At 34.7% G+C, this 19,041-nt stretch overlaps 3 protein-coding genes across 5 annotated transcripts; 2 read left to right on the top strand and 1 right to left on the bottom strand.

Moving 5' to 3' along the window:
- The first annotated feature begins 548 nt into the window (after positions 1 to 548).
- LOC121772444 (polynucleotide 3'-phosphatase ZDP-like) lies at positions 549 to 4,998 on the top strand. 2 transcript variants are annotated; one of them, XM_042169559.1, is made up of 11 exons: positions 549 to 934; positions 1,136 to 1,192; positions 1,336 to 1,395; positions 2,010 to 2,087; positions 2,329 to 2,385; positions 2,544 to 2,620; positions 2,897 to 2,978; positions 3,062 to 3,178; positions 3,459 to 3,580; positions 3,945 to 4,014; positions 4,672 to 4,998. In XM_042169559.1, exons 1-11 carry the CDS (start codon positions 692 to 694, stop codon positions 4,720 to 4,722), a joined length of 1,014 nt encoding a protein of 337 aa, XP_042025493.1. In that variant the 5' UTR covers positions 549 to 691; the 3' UTR covers positions 4,723 to 4,998. The 2 variants fall into 2 exon arrangements, with proteins under 2 accessions (XP_042025493.1, XP_042025494.1); XM_042169560.1 differs by having other exon boundaries at positions 759 to 934; positions 1,141 to 1,192.
- Positions 4,999 to 5,963: 965 nt separating this feature from the next.
- LOC121770806 (protein LIGHT-DEPENDENT SHORT HYPOCOTYLS 10-like) lies at positions 5,964 to 8,215 on the bottom strand. Of its 2 annotated transcripts, XR_006043862.1 has the most exons (3): positions 7,524 to 8,215; positions 6,280 to 6,331; positions 5,964 to 6,177 (listed from the first exon to the last, which is right to left on the bottom strand). XR_006043862.1 is itself a non-coding variant. In XM_042167583.1 (2 exons), the coding sequence occupies exon 1, from the start codon at positions 8,049 to 8,051 to the stop codon at positions 7,536 to 7,538; it is 516 nt and encodes a 171-aa protein (XP_042023517.1). In that variant the 5' UTR covers positions 8,052 to 8,215; the 3' UTR covers positions 5,964 to 6,177; positions 7,524 to 7,535. The 2 variants fall into 2 exon arrangements, 1 of the variants encoding a protein (XP_042023517.1); XM_042167583.1 differs by lacking the exon at positions 6,280 to 6,331.
- A 5,851-nt stretch (positions 8,216 to 14,066) lies between these two features.
- On the top strand, positions 14,067 to 19,001 carry LOC121770805 (phosphoenolpyruvate carboxylase-like). The gene is made up of 11 exons (XM_042167582.1): positions 14,067 to 14,148; positions 14,392 to 14,582; positions 15,262 to 15,650; positions 15,737 to 15,821; positions 15,906 to 16,128; positions 16,296 to 16,399; positions 16,492 to 16,579; positions 16,686 to 16,840; positions 16,953 to 17,951; positions 18,032 to 18,418; positions 18,509 to 19,001. The coding sequence occupies exons 2-11, from the start codon at positions 14,415 to 14,417 to the stop codon at positions 18,800 to 18,802; spliced, it is 2,892 nt and encodes a 963-aa protein (XP_042023516.1). The 5' UTR covers positions 14,067 to 14,148; positions 14,392 to 14,414; the 3' UTR covers positions 18,803 to 19,001.
- The last annotated feature ends 40 nt before the right edge of the window (positions 19,002 to 19,041 follow it).

Genomic DNA, 19,041 nt, shown 5'->3' with positions numbered 1-19,041 from the left:
CAATAAACAATGATTGTAAGTAATTTAATTTTATTTAATATGTTAAATATGATAGTTACTGACTTTAAATTTAATAATTTTCTCAATTGCATTTACATCCCTTGCATAAAATAGCTATTCAAAACGTCCCAAAACTCAACTTTTATATATGTATAGATTACTCCCCCATCCACGAAAAATAGGACACTTTCATTTTTGCACTCGTTTTGAAAAAATGATAATAAATAGTTAAAGTGGAGAGAAAGTAAAGTACGATAGAGAATAATGTAGAAAAGTCTCTTGTCTATATTAATCTCTCTCTTACTTTTCTTTCTCTCCACTTTAACTATTTATTATCATTTTTTCAAAACGAGTGCAAAAAATGAAAGTGCCATATTTTTTTTGAACAGATGGAGTGTCATTTTTTTCAAAACGAATACACAATCCCCTTAAACTTTACCCCTACTATTATTAATTTTTGCTCCATTATCTAAAATGAGTGAGCCCAAGTGTCACTATATAAGTCTACGCAGAAGCCCATTTTATGTATGCAAAAAAAGAAAGAAAATACAATTGCTAAAATATCTCCCGCGAAAAGCCCTTTTTAGAATCCCAACACATTCATATTCAATCGCAGCTCACTCATATATTCAATCGAAAAACCCTAAACCCCAACCCCATTCTCTCGGCTTTCTCAATTCCATCCGCAGTGATGTCGCCGTCATCGCCGTCAACAGCCTCCGTCAAATTGGTGGCGGAGTACGCCAAGTCCGGTCGGTCCTCGTGCAAGAAATGCTCGAAATCCATCGCTGCCAGCGCGCTGCGGTTTGGTTTCGTGAGCAAAGATCCCCGAGGATTCGACATGACCAAATGGCATCACCTGAATTGTGTTTCTTTCAGTGCTTCTGGTTTCGCTTCCTCCGTCGATGCAATCACCGGTTTCTCCTCTCTCAAGGTCTAAATTTTTAATTCGTCTTCTCGAGACTCGAAATGCTGATTTTATGTTTGCGGATGATGAAAAATCCAAAAGTAATTCACATTGTTTTGCTTTTGCTTTTTTTTTTTAATGTATAAAGGTTGGGTTTACCAGATTCTTGAGCTGCTTTTTACTGGGGAATAAGTTCTGTAGTAGTGATTTAAACTGTTTAAATTGCAGAGCAGTGATCAGGAGGCTGTGAAGAAATTAGTAATTGAAGGGGCACAGGCTGTTGAGGTATTGATCTGCTCTCAAATTCGCTGACTGAAGCATGTTTTACAATAGTGTACTCTGGGAATGAACATAGATAAACAAAAATGTTTCAACTTTCTTTTTCTAACTATGTGTTTATGATATAATATTCATTTTTATTTCCTTAGGCCAGTAAAGTTGATGAGGATGATGATGAACCAGATCAAGGAAAGTCGAAGAAGCCAAAGGTAGAGATATGTGCTATTTACCTGTTGTTGAATCAATTGAGGTTGGATTGAGGTTATATTCGAATTGAGAGAAAATGATCATGCTAATTTTTTACCATAGTTTGCCCATGTCTAACGACACGTCTAGATTGAAGAATCACATTCTTTCTCTAGCTGATTATTTTTCCGCCCATGTATTGTTTTTGGTCATACATGAATTTGTGAGATTATGTTTTCTTTTGTTTAAATAATATTCAGGTCTTGGTAGACTGGTTAACTTGTGCATGCTTAGAATATATATGGTCTTGAATCAGTTAGTGCTATTGGTATGCTATAGTTCTGTCTAAACCTACTGTTATATTTCAGTTCAGCATCTAATTTTTTCTGTTATTTGTTTAGTTTTTTTAGAAACTTTAGGCTCTAAATTGTATCGCCTTTCGCAAGGCTCTGGGAACCATTCGAACTTCACATCACATCAAGACGAATCGTTTCTACTCTGTTTGTTTAGATGTTCTATCATCAGCAGATGCTCAATATGATTTAAAGTTTCGCTGTTCTTTTCCAACAGCTTTAATCTGACGTGACATTATGAGGCCAATATTTTTATTGTGCTTATTTGCGTAAAAATTCTGTAGTTGCTTACATCCGAGGAAGGGACAAAGCTCCAGCTGGAAATAGCCGTATCAGCTTCTGATATCAAAGAGAAGTATAAGGTATGTGCCCTGATATCTTGCTGAAGCTTCAAATTGTATTGAGGTTGAAGATTGGATATGTTGGTAAGTTTGAAGCTCCATTATTCTCTCTCTCTTCAGGGCTTAGGCCCAATGTTTCCAATACAATATGTTCAAAACAGCTTAACCAGTAGTTCATTGCTTCAAATTTTAAGTTACATAGCTTTAAGTTTTTGTTCTAACATATTTTGCTAAGTTTCTCAGAGTAATCTCTTAATTTCAGGATTCTACATTGTTGCCTAAATGGAAGGCATTTCAGACAGTCATATTTCTTGAAAGGGTGTGTATATTATTACAATGCTGATCTCTATCTTCTTACTCATTAAGATCAGTGTGACAGAACTTTGTGTATCCAACATCATTTTATACCTTTGGTTTAACACTGGCTAGGAAAGTATGAAAAGTCTGAGGTTTTCCTTTTATTTCCTACTTCATTAGGATGATGGTCTTCATGATTCAAGTAAAATTGCAGCCTTTGATTTCGATGGTTGTCTTGCAAAGACATCTGTGAAAAGGTATGATATGCAATTCTTGAAAGAAATTTATGATGGTTTGGCTTGTTCTTTGGTATTGCATTATTCCTAGTCAACTGATCATATAGTGAAGCTCAATAAAGTTTGCCAGATACGTAAAATAAAGCAATTTCTTTACCTCGACACCTTTTGATTTTCAGGATTGGGGTGGAATGGAATATCTTTGATCTATGCGTTATGTATTTTTTAATAACATATGCTTTCTGGAGCTCAACCATGTGCCTAACTAATTTGTAACACTTTATCCTTTTATATTAGAGTAGGTGCAGATGCATGGTCCCTCATGTATCCTTCAATACCAGAGAAGCTCCAGAATCTGTATAGTGTTGGCTACAAGCTGGTCTGTTCAGTTTTTGTTTACATTTACTGAGCCCTTTTGATTCATGCAACGCAAATTGATAGGATATGATAAAAAAAAAACAGGTTATATTTACCAATGAATCTAATATTGAGCGTTGGAAGAACAAGAGACAGGCTGCTGTAGATTCAAAAATTGGAAGACTTAATAGTTTCATTGAGCTTGTGAAGGTCCCCATTCAGGTTAGTTATATATGCTTACATAATCTTCATCATCAATTAGAATCTTCCATGTTTATTTGTAAAAATTGAATGATTCAATCACACTTCCATGTAATCTATCTCCAATCTACCTCCATCCACTCATTTTGAAGAGAAATATGCTGCGTCAACACGAACCTTTTTGGTTTGAGCACAAAATGAGACTCTTTTCATTGGAAATTTCCATTTTCCAGCACTTTTTTGCATCACTGATTGACTACGTAAAGAATAAAAAATCATACTTAATACTAGCTGTATGCAGGTTTTCATAGCTTGTGGAGTGAGTAGTAGTCAATCTGAGGATCCCTTTCGGAAACCAAAACCTGGGATGTGGAAGATTATGGAGAAAGAGTTCAATTCTAGTCTCCCGATTGACATGGAACAGTTATTTTCTTGCTCAGTATCTTGGCTTTGAAGTTCTCTTGTTTCATTCTTAAGGGGGACAAACTATAAAAACTATCCTTGAGATCTATTTTAGAAATCTTAGCTAAGTCTGTGTAAATCACATATAACCTCACACATCTGTTTCTGTCATACAAATTACAATTTTATCTGTCGAAGATAATGTTTGTAAGACAAATATAATTGTCTATGGGGTGTTTGAAATATCAAAGTAAAATAGGCTCTTTCACAAATAGGTCATTCCTTGAGGACCACTCTTGCAATTTATGCTAGCATGATGAAAAAAATGTAAGATTACCACTGAGGTAAAGAAATCTGTTAGCTAACTCGTCTAAGTTTTCTCTAGGTCTTTTTATGTTGGTGATGCGGCTGGAAGAGCAGGAGATCACAGTGATGCTGACAAAAAATTTGCACAGGTTTATTTCTAACTGGATTTCTTATTGAATATACGATTATATCTTCCGAAATATCTTTCATATATCTATTATTATATTATCATATCTTTTACATATCTTTATTATCTTGTTCACCAAGTTAGGTTATTCATAGGAGTATTATAAATAGGACCTATTGTTATTCTCATTAATGAATGAATGAAATCATAATTATTGTCTTTTATCTTTATTTAGTTTTTCCGTTTAGAATTTCCGATGGTCGACAGAGCACGGTTTCTCTGCGACTTTCTTTATCTTTTTCACTTGATAAGGGTCTTTCCCTTATCTCAAGCTTATGCTCTATGCTATTGAATACTCATGTGCATTCAGTAGGCTATCATGTTTTCATTCTTACGCTGGTGCCTCAGCTTCATTAGGGAATAGAGGACAACATTTGGGGTGGAAAGTAACTTAATGCAAAGGAACTTGGAATTCAAAATATACACTGTTTGTACAAAAAACATTAGGAACCATAGCAATAAATCATATGGTGTTTTCTCCTAGCAACTTCCTTTGAGCTTGTTCTCACTTGTTGAGAAGAGTTTGTTTGTCTTCTATGGTAGCTCATCCCTTAGTAACTATTAGCATGATTTGCTTTGCTGACTATTTTTCTTTAAATTTTCAATTTGGAAACTGCAGGCTGTTGGTCTAAAATTTTATGTTCCTGAAGATTACTTCGTCACAGATTAGTATTTGGGTTCGAATACGCTACTTTGTTAGGGATAAATAGGTTTGGTGGGTGTTGCCTGGAGACGGAAGAGGAACAAAGCAGTGATTGGTGGAGTGGATGCGTAGAAGTTATCAGTTTTGAAGTAATATTGATGCTTGGTCATTCAATTGTCTAGTTTGAATACCCAGCTTTATTTAAACTGATTTAGGACTAGTAGATTATAACTGTTATTGTGAATTAGATGATACAGTGGATATGGTTATGGTATAAGAAGAAATGAAGGGTCCCTACCTAAATGTGTATTTCTTGAAAGTTAATTTACTCACAATATTGTCCTTTAAGTTGAAGGTAAGTGCAAATGGTAATATGACTATAGTGCAGCCTAATTGGTAAGACGTTTTTTCTCTACCCGGTCCAAAAGATAATTCCAAACAGTGGCAAAGTATTGTTGGATAATCCCTATACAGCATTTTACTCATCAACAAAATACCATTGTTTCTCACCACAATTTGTGCATTTTATTATTTTTTTCATACTATAAAACAATAACACCAATAATATTGCCAGCTATAAACTTCCACCCACCGCCACGGCCAACCTCCGCCGCACAACAACTCTATTAAGCTCAAAATATATGTAAAATATTAATATCAAAATTGATCATTCTATTCATTCAAATACTTATGATCTTTTTAATATCTTTATTGCTACATAATGTCAACATAAAATGTTAAAATCCAAAATGTTATCATTCATTCATTCACATATATAATCTAGACTTTTTTTTTATCGTTCACTCGATCTTGTTTCTTAATTGGAAGCTATATTTTGATTAGTGGAAGGATATTGGACTTCTAGTCAAATTATTAAATAGATATACTATGGATTTTAATTCTAGGATTAGTTTGAAATAGTTTTCGTGGATGAAAATTTTTAACCATACCATAGTATTGAGATACTGATTCATGCTCTTTTTTATTAGTAAATGAACATAAATTTAAAATATATATCACAATAGACTCGAACTCACCTTTGGCTTGTACCACTCTACCACCAGGCCAACACATGCACCACTCATTAAACCACTTTTATTATTTGAGGTGGTTTCTAAATTGATTAACAACGTGATCGGTTTGATTATAACATAATCGACTGATTAACACCGAAATGCATACTAAAAGTACATATCATAAACTCAATGTTCAGTTGCATAAACAAAACTTAAAATAAAGACATTTAAATCGTGCATCAACAAAACAGATAAATGTAATGCTGTTAATTACTGATATTTCTAAGAAATATAAATCCCATCAAAATTCTTTTGTTTATAACAAATAAACAGTACTAGTATATAAAATTGATGAATTGCAGTATGCTTGTTCAATTCGGCTATAAGCTTAAAACTGCAATTATCTCTGAATTCTGAAATGGATCATTTTAGCCATATATCTTCTCTTCTTTCACTTTCAAGCTTGCTGCAAATTACAAATTCAACAATGTTAAAATTGTCACCAAATATGTTAATATATCTATTATTGTCTCTCTTATTTAAAAGCTTATTAATTAATCCCACCTACCACTCTAGACAGATGGTCACTTGCACAAGTATACTACCTCCAAGTACTCCTACTATATAAGTAAGAATATGTAATTAATAGTAATGAAGAAAAATGGGCAACACAAACACACAATTGATAAATAGTAATGAGGACAGCTAATACCATATCTTAATTTGCCTACCAATAATTGTTACTACGCAGAAGCTGCTTAAATATATATTTGCAAATTAAAATGAGTTCATTTTTTAAATTGACCAGATCAATATTTTAATCAAGAATGTCCTTCATAATTTAAATATGTGTTAGGGAAACAATTAGTGAGCTAATTGAGGATGAATATGTTGATATATCATTGTGATTTTGAGGAGTCATTCATTGTAAAATAAACTACCTCATGATAAAATCATTATATTTACTCCAACTCTACGTAATTTTGAGTAGTATCCAACTCCTATTTCCTACTTATGAAGCAAAAATTAAATTATAGTGATACAAATAAACCCTCCCTCTCTCTCTCACACATACACACACACGCATGCATACAAATTTATATGGAATGAAATGTTCAAGAGAGTTGTTTGAAATTTGAAGCGAAAATGGGTGTTAGCACAAAAATAGAAGAAAATAGACATATATGTCAATTGATCAAGTGAGGAGTACTTGCTCATAATTAACTAATGTTACTGTTTAATAGAAATGACATAGCAACAGACTCTTCATCTTTGTAGAGATATGAGACAACAACAAAAAAATGATGTTACTTTAGAAAGAGAAAAGACATTCCTATGGTTGTCACTGATTATTATTTAATGAAAGAAAAAGTATAATAGTAAATATTTGAGCCCAATACAAACAAGCTGCTGATGCAATTGAGAAAATAATTAATCTACATATGCAGACATGTGTGTGTTGGAATTTCAACAAGCAACAAAACTCACCCCCCAAAATTGTGAACACCAAAACATATATTTATATGATTAAATTATTTAAAAAAATCAAATCCCACAAAATAAAATACAAGAAAATAAAATAAAACCCTTTGATGGTTTCAAGTATACATCTTCATGTTCAAGAACCGAAGCTGCATATTTATAGATTTTTATACTCTTAATTAGTAGCAAAAGGGCATGCAAATTAGGGTTTTTAATTAATTTAGGGTTCCTATTCTGCAGCTGCAGACCTAAGCAAAAATACTCCATATAATTATATTAAAAAATCAATTTTGACATTATAAAATTCAAGAAATGTTACAAAAAACTCACCTTAGTAGAAACTCAGACCTCAGAATGCTGCATAGGGTGAAAAGTGGAGGTGACTGTTTCACTAGTCTTCTTCCTCTTCTTCTTCTTCCGATATGGGATTCCCCGCGCCTTGGCCTGGGAATCCCTGACCTCCCGGAGGTAGACCCGTATCGCCCCATTGGCGAACGGATTGGTCTCCTGGGCACCTCCGTTCTCCTCATAGGCCGCCCTGAGGCGGCCTATGAGGGCATCCAGGCTGCCCCACGCCTGCCTGAGTGGGCAGGTGCAGGGCCCCGCCGGCTCTGGCTGCCCGAAAAACACGCACCCTTGCATGTGCACCTTCGTCTTCCCGAACTGGTCGAGGTAGCGCATGAACTCCAAGACGTGTCCGTAGTTGCAATCGGGCACGGACAAGGGCGGACGCTGGTTCCGCAGGTACTGGCCGAACGTGTTCCAGTCGCGACGCTTCTGGGACTCGTATCGGCTTAGAGGCGGTGCGGCGGTCGTCACAGCGGATGAAGAGCCTTCTACTCTCCCACTATTAGACATTATTATTGGTGGGAGAGATGAAATGTGATTTGTGATATAGTGAGATGGAATTTTTGGAGTGGGAAATCAAATCAATGAGGTTAATTGAGGAAACATGGTATGGGCCAAAGGAAAGTGCTTTCTTTAGCTATCTTTTTTTTTTCCTACCTTACAACACTGTTTTCTTCCCTCTAATGGTACTAAGTGTAATTAGAATGATGCTCTTTTTTATGTCTCTATATGTATAAAATATTTTATTTTAATATTATTGGGGTAGCAACTAGCATCATCGAAAAGCAATCATCATCAAAAATTAACCACCCTAATTAACTAGCTACGGGGTTTACTAAAACCATAGTTAATTAATTAGGGAGAAAGTGAGATCGACAGCATAAAATCCTACTTTTATTCATAGGCTTATTGAAACATGTCTCCCCTAAGATTTAGACTAAGATTTGATTTGTTGGGGCTTTAATTAAGATGCGTTAATTATGGATTAATTATACATTTTTCTCTCTATATTTTAAATTTTTTTTGTAGCTTTTTAGGGACAAGTGAAGAGTATTTAGATTTTTATTTAATCGGTTATTATTTGCCATCTACTGTCAAGAATCATAAACGCAAGTAGACGTTAAGATATATTTTTGTTAATTGATTGAAGTGTAACTTCTTTGGGAACTGATTATTTTTAGTAGTATTAGATGTGTACCCATTTTAACGTTACATCTCTCAAAAGTGTGCATTATTCATTTTTCGAAAATTACCCCCACCATTATCTTTTTACAGAAAATGTGTACCTCTTTTTCTACTTATCAACATACTCCCTAACATTTATTAAATCTCATATTAATTGAAAGACCTATAGAAAAAGGGTAGAGAGGGGGCAAATTCGCCAGCAAGATATATAGGGTTATATCATCTTGTTATACTATATATTAATTCCAACAGTTAATAATTCCCAATGATAGATTTTTTTGTCTAAATTAAACTATAAAAGGACCACTATATATGAACAGATACAAATTTTTTCTGGTGTCAAAAGGCAAACATGGTGTACAACCTTCGTTGTTAATGCAAATGGGCAAATAATGAAATTGAACTTGAAGAAGAATTAGAGTAGAATTGTCACACCATACAATTGATATCGGATCCAAATGTCAAATTTATAATTTTATGGCTGCCATAATAAATTCGTTTGACAATTTGGCACCTGCGAGGGCAAAAGGTATGATTTTCTCAGAATCTAGGATTATTTCGTTGAACCTTAAAGCCTAAAAGGTTCCAATTGAAATTGAAATAAATATAAAAAGATAGGGTTAGGCTACAGGTGTATATAGTATAGGTTTAAAAAAAAGAGCATTATCTGAATCAATCACGTAGGGACAAAAATATTTGAGAAATCTGCAACACGATATGCTTTCGTTAGTATTAAATTATTATTTTTATCCTGTAATTAATAATAATCTATATACTAATCCCAACATAATTGACATAGCAGTCAGTCCCTGACATGATTAAAACTTTTAATGGAAATAATATTTAATGGAAATAATATTTTAATGGGCCCTCCGTTTTTTATGACAATCGATCTTTCAATTAGGCTAACATTTTATTCCTAAATCATTAATTCGGCAAACCTTTGATGATTGAGTTGTGTGGCCCAAGAATTATTTGGGCCTAGCCCAATTTGTATGAATAAACAATGGGCTGTCAGCTTGCCTTCTTTCCATTTACAGCATTTTATCTCATGCATTATTTATCTCTCTTTATTTCTAATTTTTTATATTGGATTCAATTCGTAAATTAGAGAATCATATGATCATTTCCAACTTTTAGGCAGGATGGTTTTTAATATGATTGATGCCATTTCGATAAATAAAAATTATTTCATTATTTTTCACCCACTAGTTTGAAATCGCCATTGTGATTCTTTTGATCTTCAATATCAACAACATCTAGAATGTGCAACTATTTATTCTTCAAGTAATTTTATATTAATGCGGGATTATAAATTCATATTGGACAAGTTATATACTTATATATTAGTGTGTAATTGCTCAAGATTATTTTTTTGTTAAATTAATTTTGTTACACTGGGAATGCCCTAAGATTAATCATACGTGACATTGTCATAAATGTACTCGAACAATATTAATAAGACTCGTCAGTAGGTTTCGAGAAACTTAAAGACTAACATCCGGTTCTTTTCATGAATAGGAAACACAATTCTTTAAATATCAAGAAGTTCAATTTTATTAATGATTAAGAGTTCAAATCTCAATCACTACAATATTTAAGATTTAAAGTCTGATTTATATGTATATTTTTCTCGTAGTTAATAAATTATTTTTAATTAACTCATTATAATGTGATATTAAGAGTGGATCCGGATGGCAGCGTGGGAGGTCAATGTTACAAACTACATTATATTCAATTAATAAAGCTACCGTCAATCACACAGTGCAACAATTTTGCCACAACTCTCATTCATTATCAACGACGACCGTCGTATCACCACTACCTTCTAATGCAACAAATGACTTTCTGTTACTACTATCCAACAAGTTCTATTTTCTATATTTATTAGTTAATATAAATATACTCATCTCTATATTAAATTACACACGTACAAAGTAGGCAGGAATGTATGGATCTGGTGAAGAATCTCTCATTGATCGAAAGGAAATTCAGAATGTTGTAATAATGTGAAATTGACTAATCGTGGTAATTTAATAATTCCATTATTCAAGAAAAAGATGATATAATAGACCATGCGTTCAATAATTGCAATGACTTATCAATTTGTTAAGCAAGTCAACAATATTCACGCCTGATAAGGAGGCATTATTCGTAACCGTATTCAAACTTTCGCTTTCGTGAATTTATTTATACAAACATAATTCGATTTTCTTAATGAAATAATTCAAATGTATTTGGACATCAGTCTCCACACCACAAAATAAAATAAAAAAGAAAGAGAGAATCAAATGTATTTGGACATCAGTCTCCACACCACAAAATAAAATAAAAAAGAAAGAGAGAATAATATTTTCTTATCAGTTCGATTATTACTAGTTCTATTATTTAAATAAAAACTATAAATTAATGTAATTATTTTCAGTTATCAACGTGGTATCACATAAAATAATCCTAAGTTCTTCCCCACCAATGGGGGCGTGGATTAGGGCCGCCCATTACATGAGATTACATCGATATGATTTAATAAATAATTTCGATTTTTGTAATAATATGTATACTTCTGTTACTACTCGTGCCTCATGACATTTTTAGCTTGAACATTTATAACACATTAAAACTGGGTATAGAAGTTATATCTTTTGAATAGTATGATAAAAATGACTTAGAGTTGAAGAATTTATTTTTTACTTTTATTTTTTGACAGCTTATTTTATCAAACATAAAATAAGTATGGTTTGGAGCTTATTTTATCAAATAAGTATTTGTATGGAGATCAGCTCAGGCAAATAATCTTCTAACTGACATTTCTATTTTGATTGAGAATATTTAACCTTTTTTAGTGGAAGAATAAGATCCGAATTATAGTCAAAAGATGCAATTTTGATTAAACCAAAAAGACACTTCATTGGACTTTCTATTCTGTCGGAGAATTTTTTTCACTTTCTTGGGTGGGAGATGAATATCGTGTTTGGGGAATTTAATTTTTTTAATCTTTTCATTTCAATTAGGAGGAGAATATAGGTTTCATATTAATTAATTGAATCAAATAAAAAAAATCCTTCTCATTTCATTTTGAGTATCACAAAAGATAACATTTTATACTTTTATGATTAACAATTGAATTTTTTTTTTGTAATTTAATATTTAATTTTCAAAATATTAAGCTTATAGAACTAAATTCATTTACAAAAAATAGTCTTATTTTTCATTATGGGATTTCCACCAAAATGAATTTATATCGATTCATAAAAATTTCTGTTTCTAACTAATACATCCCATTTTACACTTTGTCATTTGTTTTCTTCCATTTTTCTTAATCATTAAAATGTACTACATGCGTAATTTAGTTGTTTTACGGATGTAGTACTATAACAAAAACGTTTGAAAAGCTAATAAAATAAGTTTGATATTTTGAGGATGCATCCACCCACCACATAGTGATAGTCCACTTATCAACTGCCTAATCCGAATATCCGCCGACCTCATCATTTATAATTATTTATGTATTTTAGGTACTTCAACAATTCATCCTATATTATTAATATGATTATTATAGGTCTCCCTACTCTATATTTTTCTTCAAATCTACTCGGATAGTTGCCGTTTGCTCTCCAATAAATTGGGGCATTTGTATTTTTCGAATTCTGGTGACCGTCATTATATTAGGAACATACAACATAAAAAATTTGAACTATGTAGAACTAAGTTCAATTAGAATCTATACTGAAAATTTGGGGATATGATCAATAAAAGCATACATATAGAACACTTAAATAATTTAAAAGTTGCATCACTACCGTCTAAAGTTGCACCAGTACCACCACATAGCTTTAATTGATCATATACTTATATGTGAAATATGCAAATATAAAATACATGAACAAGTTGATCGAATAATTAAATATTTTAAAATTATTAAAGTTTGAACAAAAGTTAAATTTATAATTTTCTTTGAAAATCATTATTTTTTAAAACACAATGGTCCCTAACTGTGACAATTGCACATCATTGTTCGAACAATAATTACTCGTAAAATGAGATTCTATTCCCTTAATGTTCCATATTACTTTAAATATGGTAAAAATTATATAACTAATATATAACTTTAATTAAATAGTATTTCTTTTCACCATATAAAGAATTAATGCTTCATTTTTTAATATGCGCACGTTATTAATTACGTTTTATTCTTCAATTTTTTATAAAATTTTAGTACTTTTGATTAAAGTAATAGTAAAGGTTCGAGTTTAAGTCTTTGGAATAAGGAAAGGAAAAGAGAATCCAATTAGATCAGAATAGAATTTATCATCTAGTATTATTAATTAAAGTAGACAAGTTTGTGAGTTTATCTAGTGCAATGGACGTTTATAATTTGCAACAACTCATGATTTTTTTGGCTTGAAAGAAAATTGCCGATTATACTGTGAATTAAAGTATTATTTGTCATTATATGATAGAAATATTAATATGAGTTTGACACTCGGGCAATACGTACAATATGGAGTAATTGAAAAGCATCTTTGAAAGGCATAGTCTTAGTCGGTTAAATTGTCAAAGTGAAGAAGAACAAATCATATTGAAAATATCTTAACTTAAATGAGAGTAATTGAAATTGGAATACGTCACATTAAGTTCGGAGACTGAAATTTCGTGTCGATTAAAACTAGAACCGTTATGCAACAAAAATAGATTATAAGCAACAAAACCAGTTTTTACTATAATTGAGTGTTAGTAATTTATTTTTGAGTTTATAACTAGGCATATATTACTTTCATTTAATTAAGGAGTTTATTATAATTATTATACAAAAGAATATAGACATCATTTTTAAGAAATTAATTATATTATGTATTTATTTGTTATTTAACTATAGTAATAAATCGAACTGTATTAGAATCAGAATGTAAGTTTCTAATCATATCGACTTAATGAAAGAACGAACAATTATCAACAAAAAATCAAGATCAATTCAAATGTGGAATTTTATCACAAGAGACTGAATGGATTATATTGATCTATTGTTAATTTATTTTAACAATAAAACATAGCATACGTTTAGTTTTACTTAAGTATAACTAATTTTAACTTAATTTAATATTAATTTTCTTTTGTTGGATGTATTATACTAAAAAAATGAAATTTCGATTTGGATATTGATCCCTCTTACTTACTTAAAATAATAATATAATAAACAATCTGAACTCCTGTAATTCCAAAGAAATTATTTATTCAGCACCAAAACAAATTTGAATTGTCCAATTAGAATTCGGATACAAATTTTGCTCCTCCTGATTTGATATGATTTGATTTGTCTCTAATCCTCTATATATATCTCCTCTTCTCTACACTCAAATCACCTACTTCCTCTCTCTCTCCCCGATCCCCTTCTCTCTTGAAGAATCAACTTTCCCAGCTTGAGGTACACTATCCTGGACTCTTAGTCAGCTCTCCCTTTCAATTTCCACCATTAAATTAAAACCAACACCAAAACTTTCAATCTTATTCACAAACAGTAAAACCGTCCAATTTGCATGTGAATTTCAGCACATTTTGCATGACACACGCCTTTTGCTACTTCACACATTCATGCTGATTGATTGAAGCTCTGCTTACTTTTTCTATGATTTTCTCAAATTGATTTTTAACTTTTTTTTTGTTTTAGAGTTGGGAGTTGGATCGGCGGCGATGGCTACGAGGAATTTGGAGAAGATGGCATCAATTGATGCCCAGCTGCGTCTTTTGGTTCCGGGAAAAGTGTCTGAGGATGATAAACTTGTTGAGTATGATGCTCTGCTTTTGGATCGGTTTCTCGATATTCTTCAGGATTTGCATGGAGAGGATCTCAAGGAAACGGTACACCTATCTAGTAAATTTTAGGTTTTAATTGATTTTGGGAGATCTTAATTGGGGATTTTGACTGAATTGGGTGTTTTTGAAGTATAAAAATCTGATCTTGTGAGTTTTATTGTTGCATATGTTATCAAGATTGAATTATGTTGATCAGTGATTTGGAATTCGGGGATTGTTTTGATTTGAAAAAGGGTAGTTTGTTGTGATTTGAAAGTGATTCTTTTCTGGTGGTCCAGTTGCTTGTCACTTGATGAGTAACCATGATCAGCTTTCTTGGAAGTTTCTACAAAGTTTGGCAGAATAGAATTGGACTTATGTTGGAATTTCAACTCGATGGAATTCAATTTGAATTTATAATATTGTGATTCTATATCCATTTTGGTGAAACTAAGTGTGGTATATGATGTCAAATTGTGTTCTGATTCACAAAATTTTGTTTTATACACTATTTTTATTTGTATGTAACTATGTCTACATTAATTTTCTATGTATTTCGAGTTGTATGTTTGATTGTGTGTGCAATGTTGTGTTAGTGTTTGTGTGTGCAGTATGTGTTTAGGAGGCCCCTAATTTGACAACTATTTGAAATTTCAAATATTTATTTTGGGTATGAAATTCAAATTGTAAGAGCGTTTGGTGGTTTATTGGAGTACTGAAACATCTCTTTCTCCCATCATTGAAGGTGCAAGAATGCTATGAGCTTTCTGCAGAGTACGAGAACAAACGTGATCCAAAGAAGCTCGAAGAGCTAGGGAATGTGCTGACAAGTTTGGATCCTGGCGATTCGATTGTTTTGGCGAAAGCCTTCTCTCACATGCTTAGCTTGGCCAACTTGGCTGAGGAGGTTCAGATTGCTTACCGCAGGCGGAACAAGAAGAAGGGAGATTACACCGATGAGAACTCCGCCACCACTGAGTCAGACATCGAAGAGACTCTCAAGAGACTTGTGGTTGACTTGAAGAAGTCTCCTCAAGAAGTTTTCGATGCACTGAAGAATCAGACAGTAGATCTGGTCTTCACGGCTCATCCTACTCAGTCTGTGCGAAGGTCGCTGCTTCAGAAGCACGGCAGGTTGGATCCTCTGATTGTTATGTTCTTTGGACTTGCAGTTCATAGTTTCTCTTTGACTCTTTCTGACTTAACCTGTCGTTTCCCAGGATTCGGAATTGCTTAGCTCAGTTATACGCCAAAGACATTACTCCAGATGATAAACAGGAGCTTGATGAGGCACTACAAAGAGAGGTGATTTATTTGGAATTAGTGTTTATTGTCCATATATTCAAAAGTATGTGCAATGTATCTCACATGTCGTCTAAATGTTTCTAGATTCAAGCTGCTTTCCGAACTGATGAGATCCGAAGGACTCCCCCTACTCCCCAAGATGAAATGAGGGCAGGGATGAGTTACTTTCATGAAACAATCTGGAAAGGTGTACCTAAATTTCTGCGCCGTGTTGATACAGCCCTTAAGAACATTGGGATCAATGAACGTGTTCCTTACAATGCCCCTCTGATTCAGTTCTCCTCCTGGATGGGTGGAGACCGTGATGGTATAGCCCCGATGGTCCAAATTATTACTTTATGCGTTCTTTGTAATTTTTAGCGAATTTATGATACATAACAAGTCATTATTTATTTCAGTATCTATATATATAATGATTTCTAGAATAAACTTCTCATGAGACTAAAGATCGAATTCTTCGCAAATCTTTTGCAGGAAACCCGAGAGTAACTCCTGAGGTCACTAGGGATGTTTGCCTTCTGGCAAGAATGATGGCTGCTAACATGTACTATTCACAGATAGAGGACCTCATGTTTGAGGTATATAAATCTAGAATCTTTCGTTGAAGATGAGCTACGTCTTGAAACGATTTTCATATTCTTACTCGTCTAACTTTGTAACCTTTCTCCAGTTGTCCATGTGGCGTTGCAATGATGAGCTTCGTGCTAGGGCTGATGAACTCCTAACATCTTCAAAGAGAGATGCCAAGCATTACATAGGTAGCTAACCAACTCGCAAAAATACTTTGTTTCTCATGATTTTTCGTAAAACTGGCACTTGTCTGAATTCTGATATTGAGGACTCTTTATATTCCTTGTGGTGCAGAGTTCTGGAAAACAATCCCCCCAAGTGAGCCCTACCGTGTCCTTCTTGGTGACGTAAGGGATAAGCTCTACCAGACACGTGAGCGTTCTCGTCATTTGCTCGCTCAAGGAACCTCTGATATCCCAGAAGAGGCAACTTACACCAATGTGGACCAGGTATTTGAGAAAATTTCATGATGCAACTCAAACCGTGCTTAATACATTGAATATGTGGCCCATCCGATCCACGATATAGACATATTACTAAATTAGCATGATCATTTTGCAGTTCTTGGAGCCACTTGAGCTCTGCTACAGATCTCTTTGTGCTAGCGGTGATCGAGCAATTGCTGATGGTACCCTTCTTGATTTTCTAAGGCAAGTTTCGACTTTTGGCCTGTCGTTGGTGAAACTAGATATAAGGCAAGAATCGGACAGGCACACTGATGTGCTGGATGCGATTACCCAGCATTTGGAAATAGGTTCATACAGAGACTGGTCAGAAGAGCGTCGTCAAGAATGGCTTCTGTCTGAACTCAGCAGCAAAAGGCCCCTTTTTGGTCCAGATCTACCCAAAACAGAAGAGATTTCTGATGTTCTAGACACGTTAAATGTCTTGGCCGAACTGCCGTCTGACTGCTTTGGTGCCTACATTATCTCCATGGCCACAGCAGCCTCCGATGTTCTAGCAGTCGAGCTTCTACAGCGTGAATGCCAAGTGAAGCATCCTCTGAGGGTCGTCCCACTTTTTGAGAAACTGGATGATCTTGAAGCCGCACCAGCTGCTGTTGCACGGCTTTTCTCGATTGATTGGTACAAAAACAGAATCAACGGTAAGCAAGAAGTCATGATTGGGTATTCGGACTCTGGTAAAGACGCTGGTCGTTTATCAGCGGCCTGGCAATTGTACAAGGCTCAGGAGCAGCTCGTTGAAGTTGCAAAGGAACACGGAGTGAAACTGACTATGTTCCACGGTCGAGGAGGGACTGTGGGAAGAGGAGGCGGCCCTACTCACCTTGCTATATTGTCCCAACCACCAGACACGATCAACGGATCTCTTCGTGTCACAGTTCAGGGAGAAGTCATTGAGCAATCATTTGGCGAGGAGCATTTGTGCTTCAGAACCCTCCAGCGTTTTACTGCTGCTACGTTGGAACACGGTATGCGTCCCCCCATCTCCCCCAAACCTGAATGGCGGACACTTCTGGATGAGATTGCCGTGATTGCTACTGAGAAGTACAGATCAATTGTCTTCCAAGAACCTCGTTTCGTTGAGTACTTTCGCCTGGTAAGTGCCTACAAAATGTTATGATTAAGCTTTCAACTGGATATTACTTGTCAATATAACGCTATCTATGAACCGTGTAGGCAACACCGGAGCTAGAATATGGTCGGATGAACATTGGGAGTCGTCCATCCAAGAGGAAACCGAGTGGAGGGATAGAATCACTGAGAGCTATCCCTTGGATTTTCGCATGGACTCAGACCCGATTCCATCTGCCCGTTTGGCTAGGCTTTGGAGCAGGATTCAAACACGCGATAGAGAAGGACATACGAAGCCTCAAAACGCTGCAAGACATGTACAACAAATGGCCCTTCTTCAGAGTCCAAATCGACTTGGTTGAAATGGTTTTCGCCAAGGGAGACCCTGGCATTGCTGCCTTGTACGACAAGCTCCTCGTCTCGGAAGACCTGTGGTCGTTCGGTGAGCGACTGAGGTCCGGCTATACGCAAACACAGACCCTTCTCCTCCAGGTAAACTCCTGGTTGCTATCTAATGGTGATTTGATTTGATTTGATTCAATTCATTTTGAAATCTAATCTTTTTCTTCGTTTCTTTGATAGATTGCTGGACACAAGGATCTTCTCGAAGGAGACCTGCACTTGAAGCAGCGGCTTCGTCTCCGTGACTCCTACATCACAACGCTAAACGTGGCCCAGGCGTACACACTGAAGCGAATCCGCGACCCACACTACCATGTGAAGCTGAGGCCACATATCTCCAAGGAGTACATGGAATCGAAACCTGCTGCCGAACTCGTGAAGCTGAACCCCACAAGCGACTACGCCCCGGGACTCGAAGACACCCTCATCTTGACCATGAAAGGCATTGCTGCTGGACTGCAGAACACCGGTTAATCTAACTTCGCACCTTCTTCCCCTGCATTCCCCCCGGCTTCGTTGTATGACTCGGCCACGGTCGCCATGTCATAGAGTGTGTTGATCATCTTCCCTTTCGTGTTCTTGCATAATGTGTCCTTTCAGACTAGTCTGATCTTCAGATACTATGTATCTATCTATCCATCTCAATAAGTGACACTAAATTATTTTACCTTTACTTATGTTTCAATGTTTGATGGTCTGCTGTGAAACTGTTA

Source organism: Salvia splendens, chromosome 16 (assembly GCF_004379255.2).
Source record: "Salvia splendens isolate huo1 chromosome 16, SspV2, whole genome shotgun sequence".
Classification (NCBI taxonomy): Eukaryota; Viridiplantae; Streptophyta; class Magnoliopsida; order Lamiales; family Lamiaceae; genus Salvia; species Salvia splendens.
The sequence above is the reverse complement of the archived record's forward strand: the minus strand, read 5'-3'. Positions and strand labels throughout refer to the sequence as shown.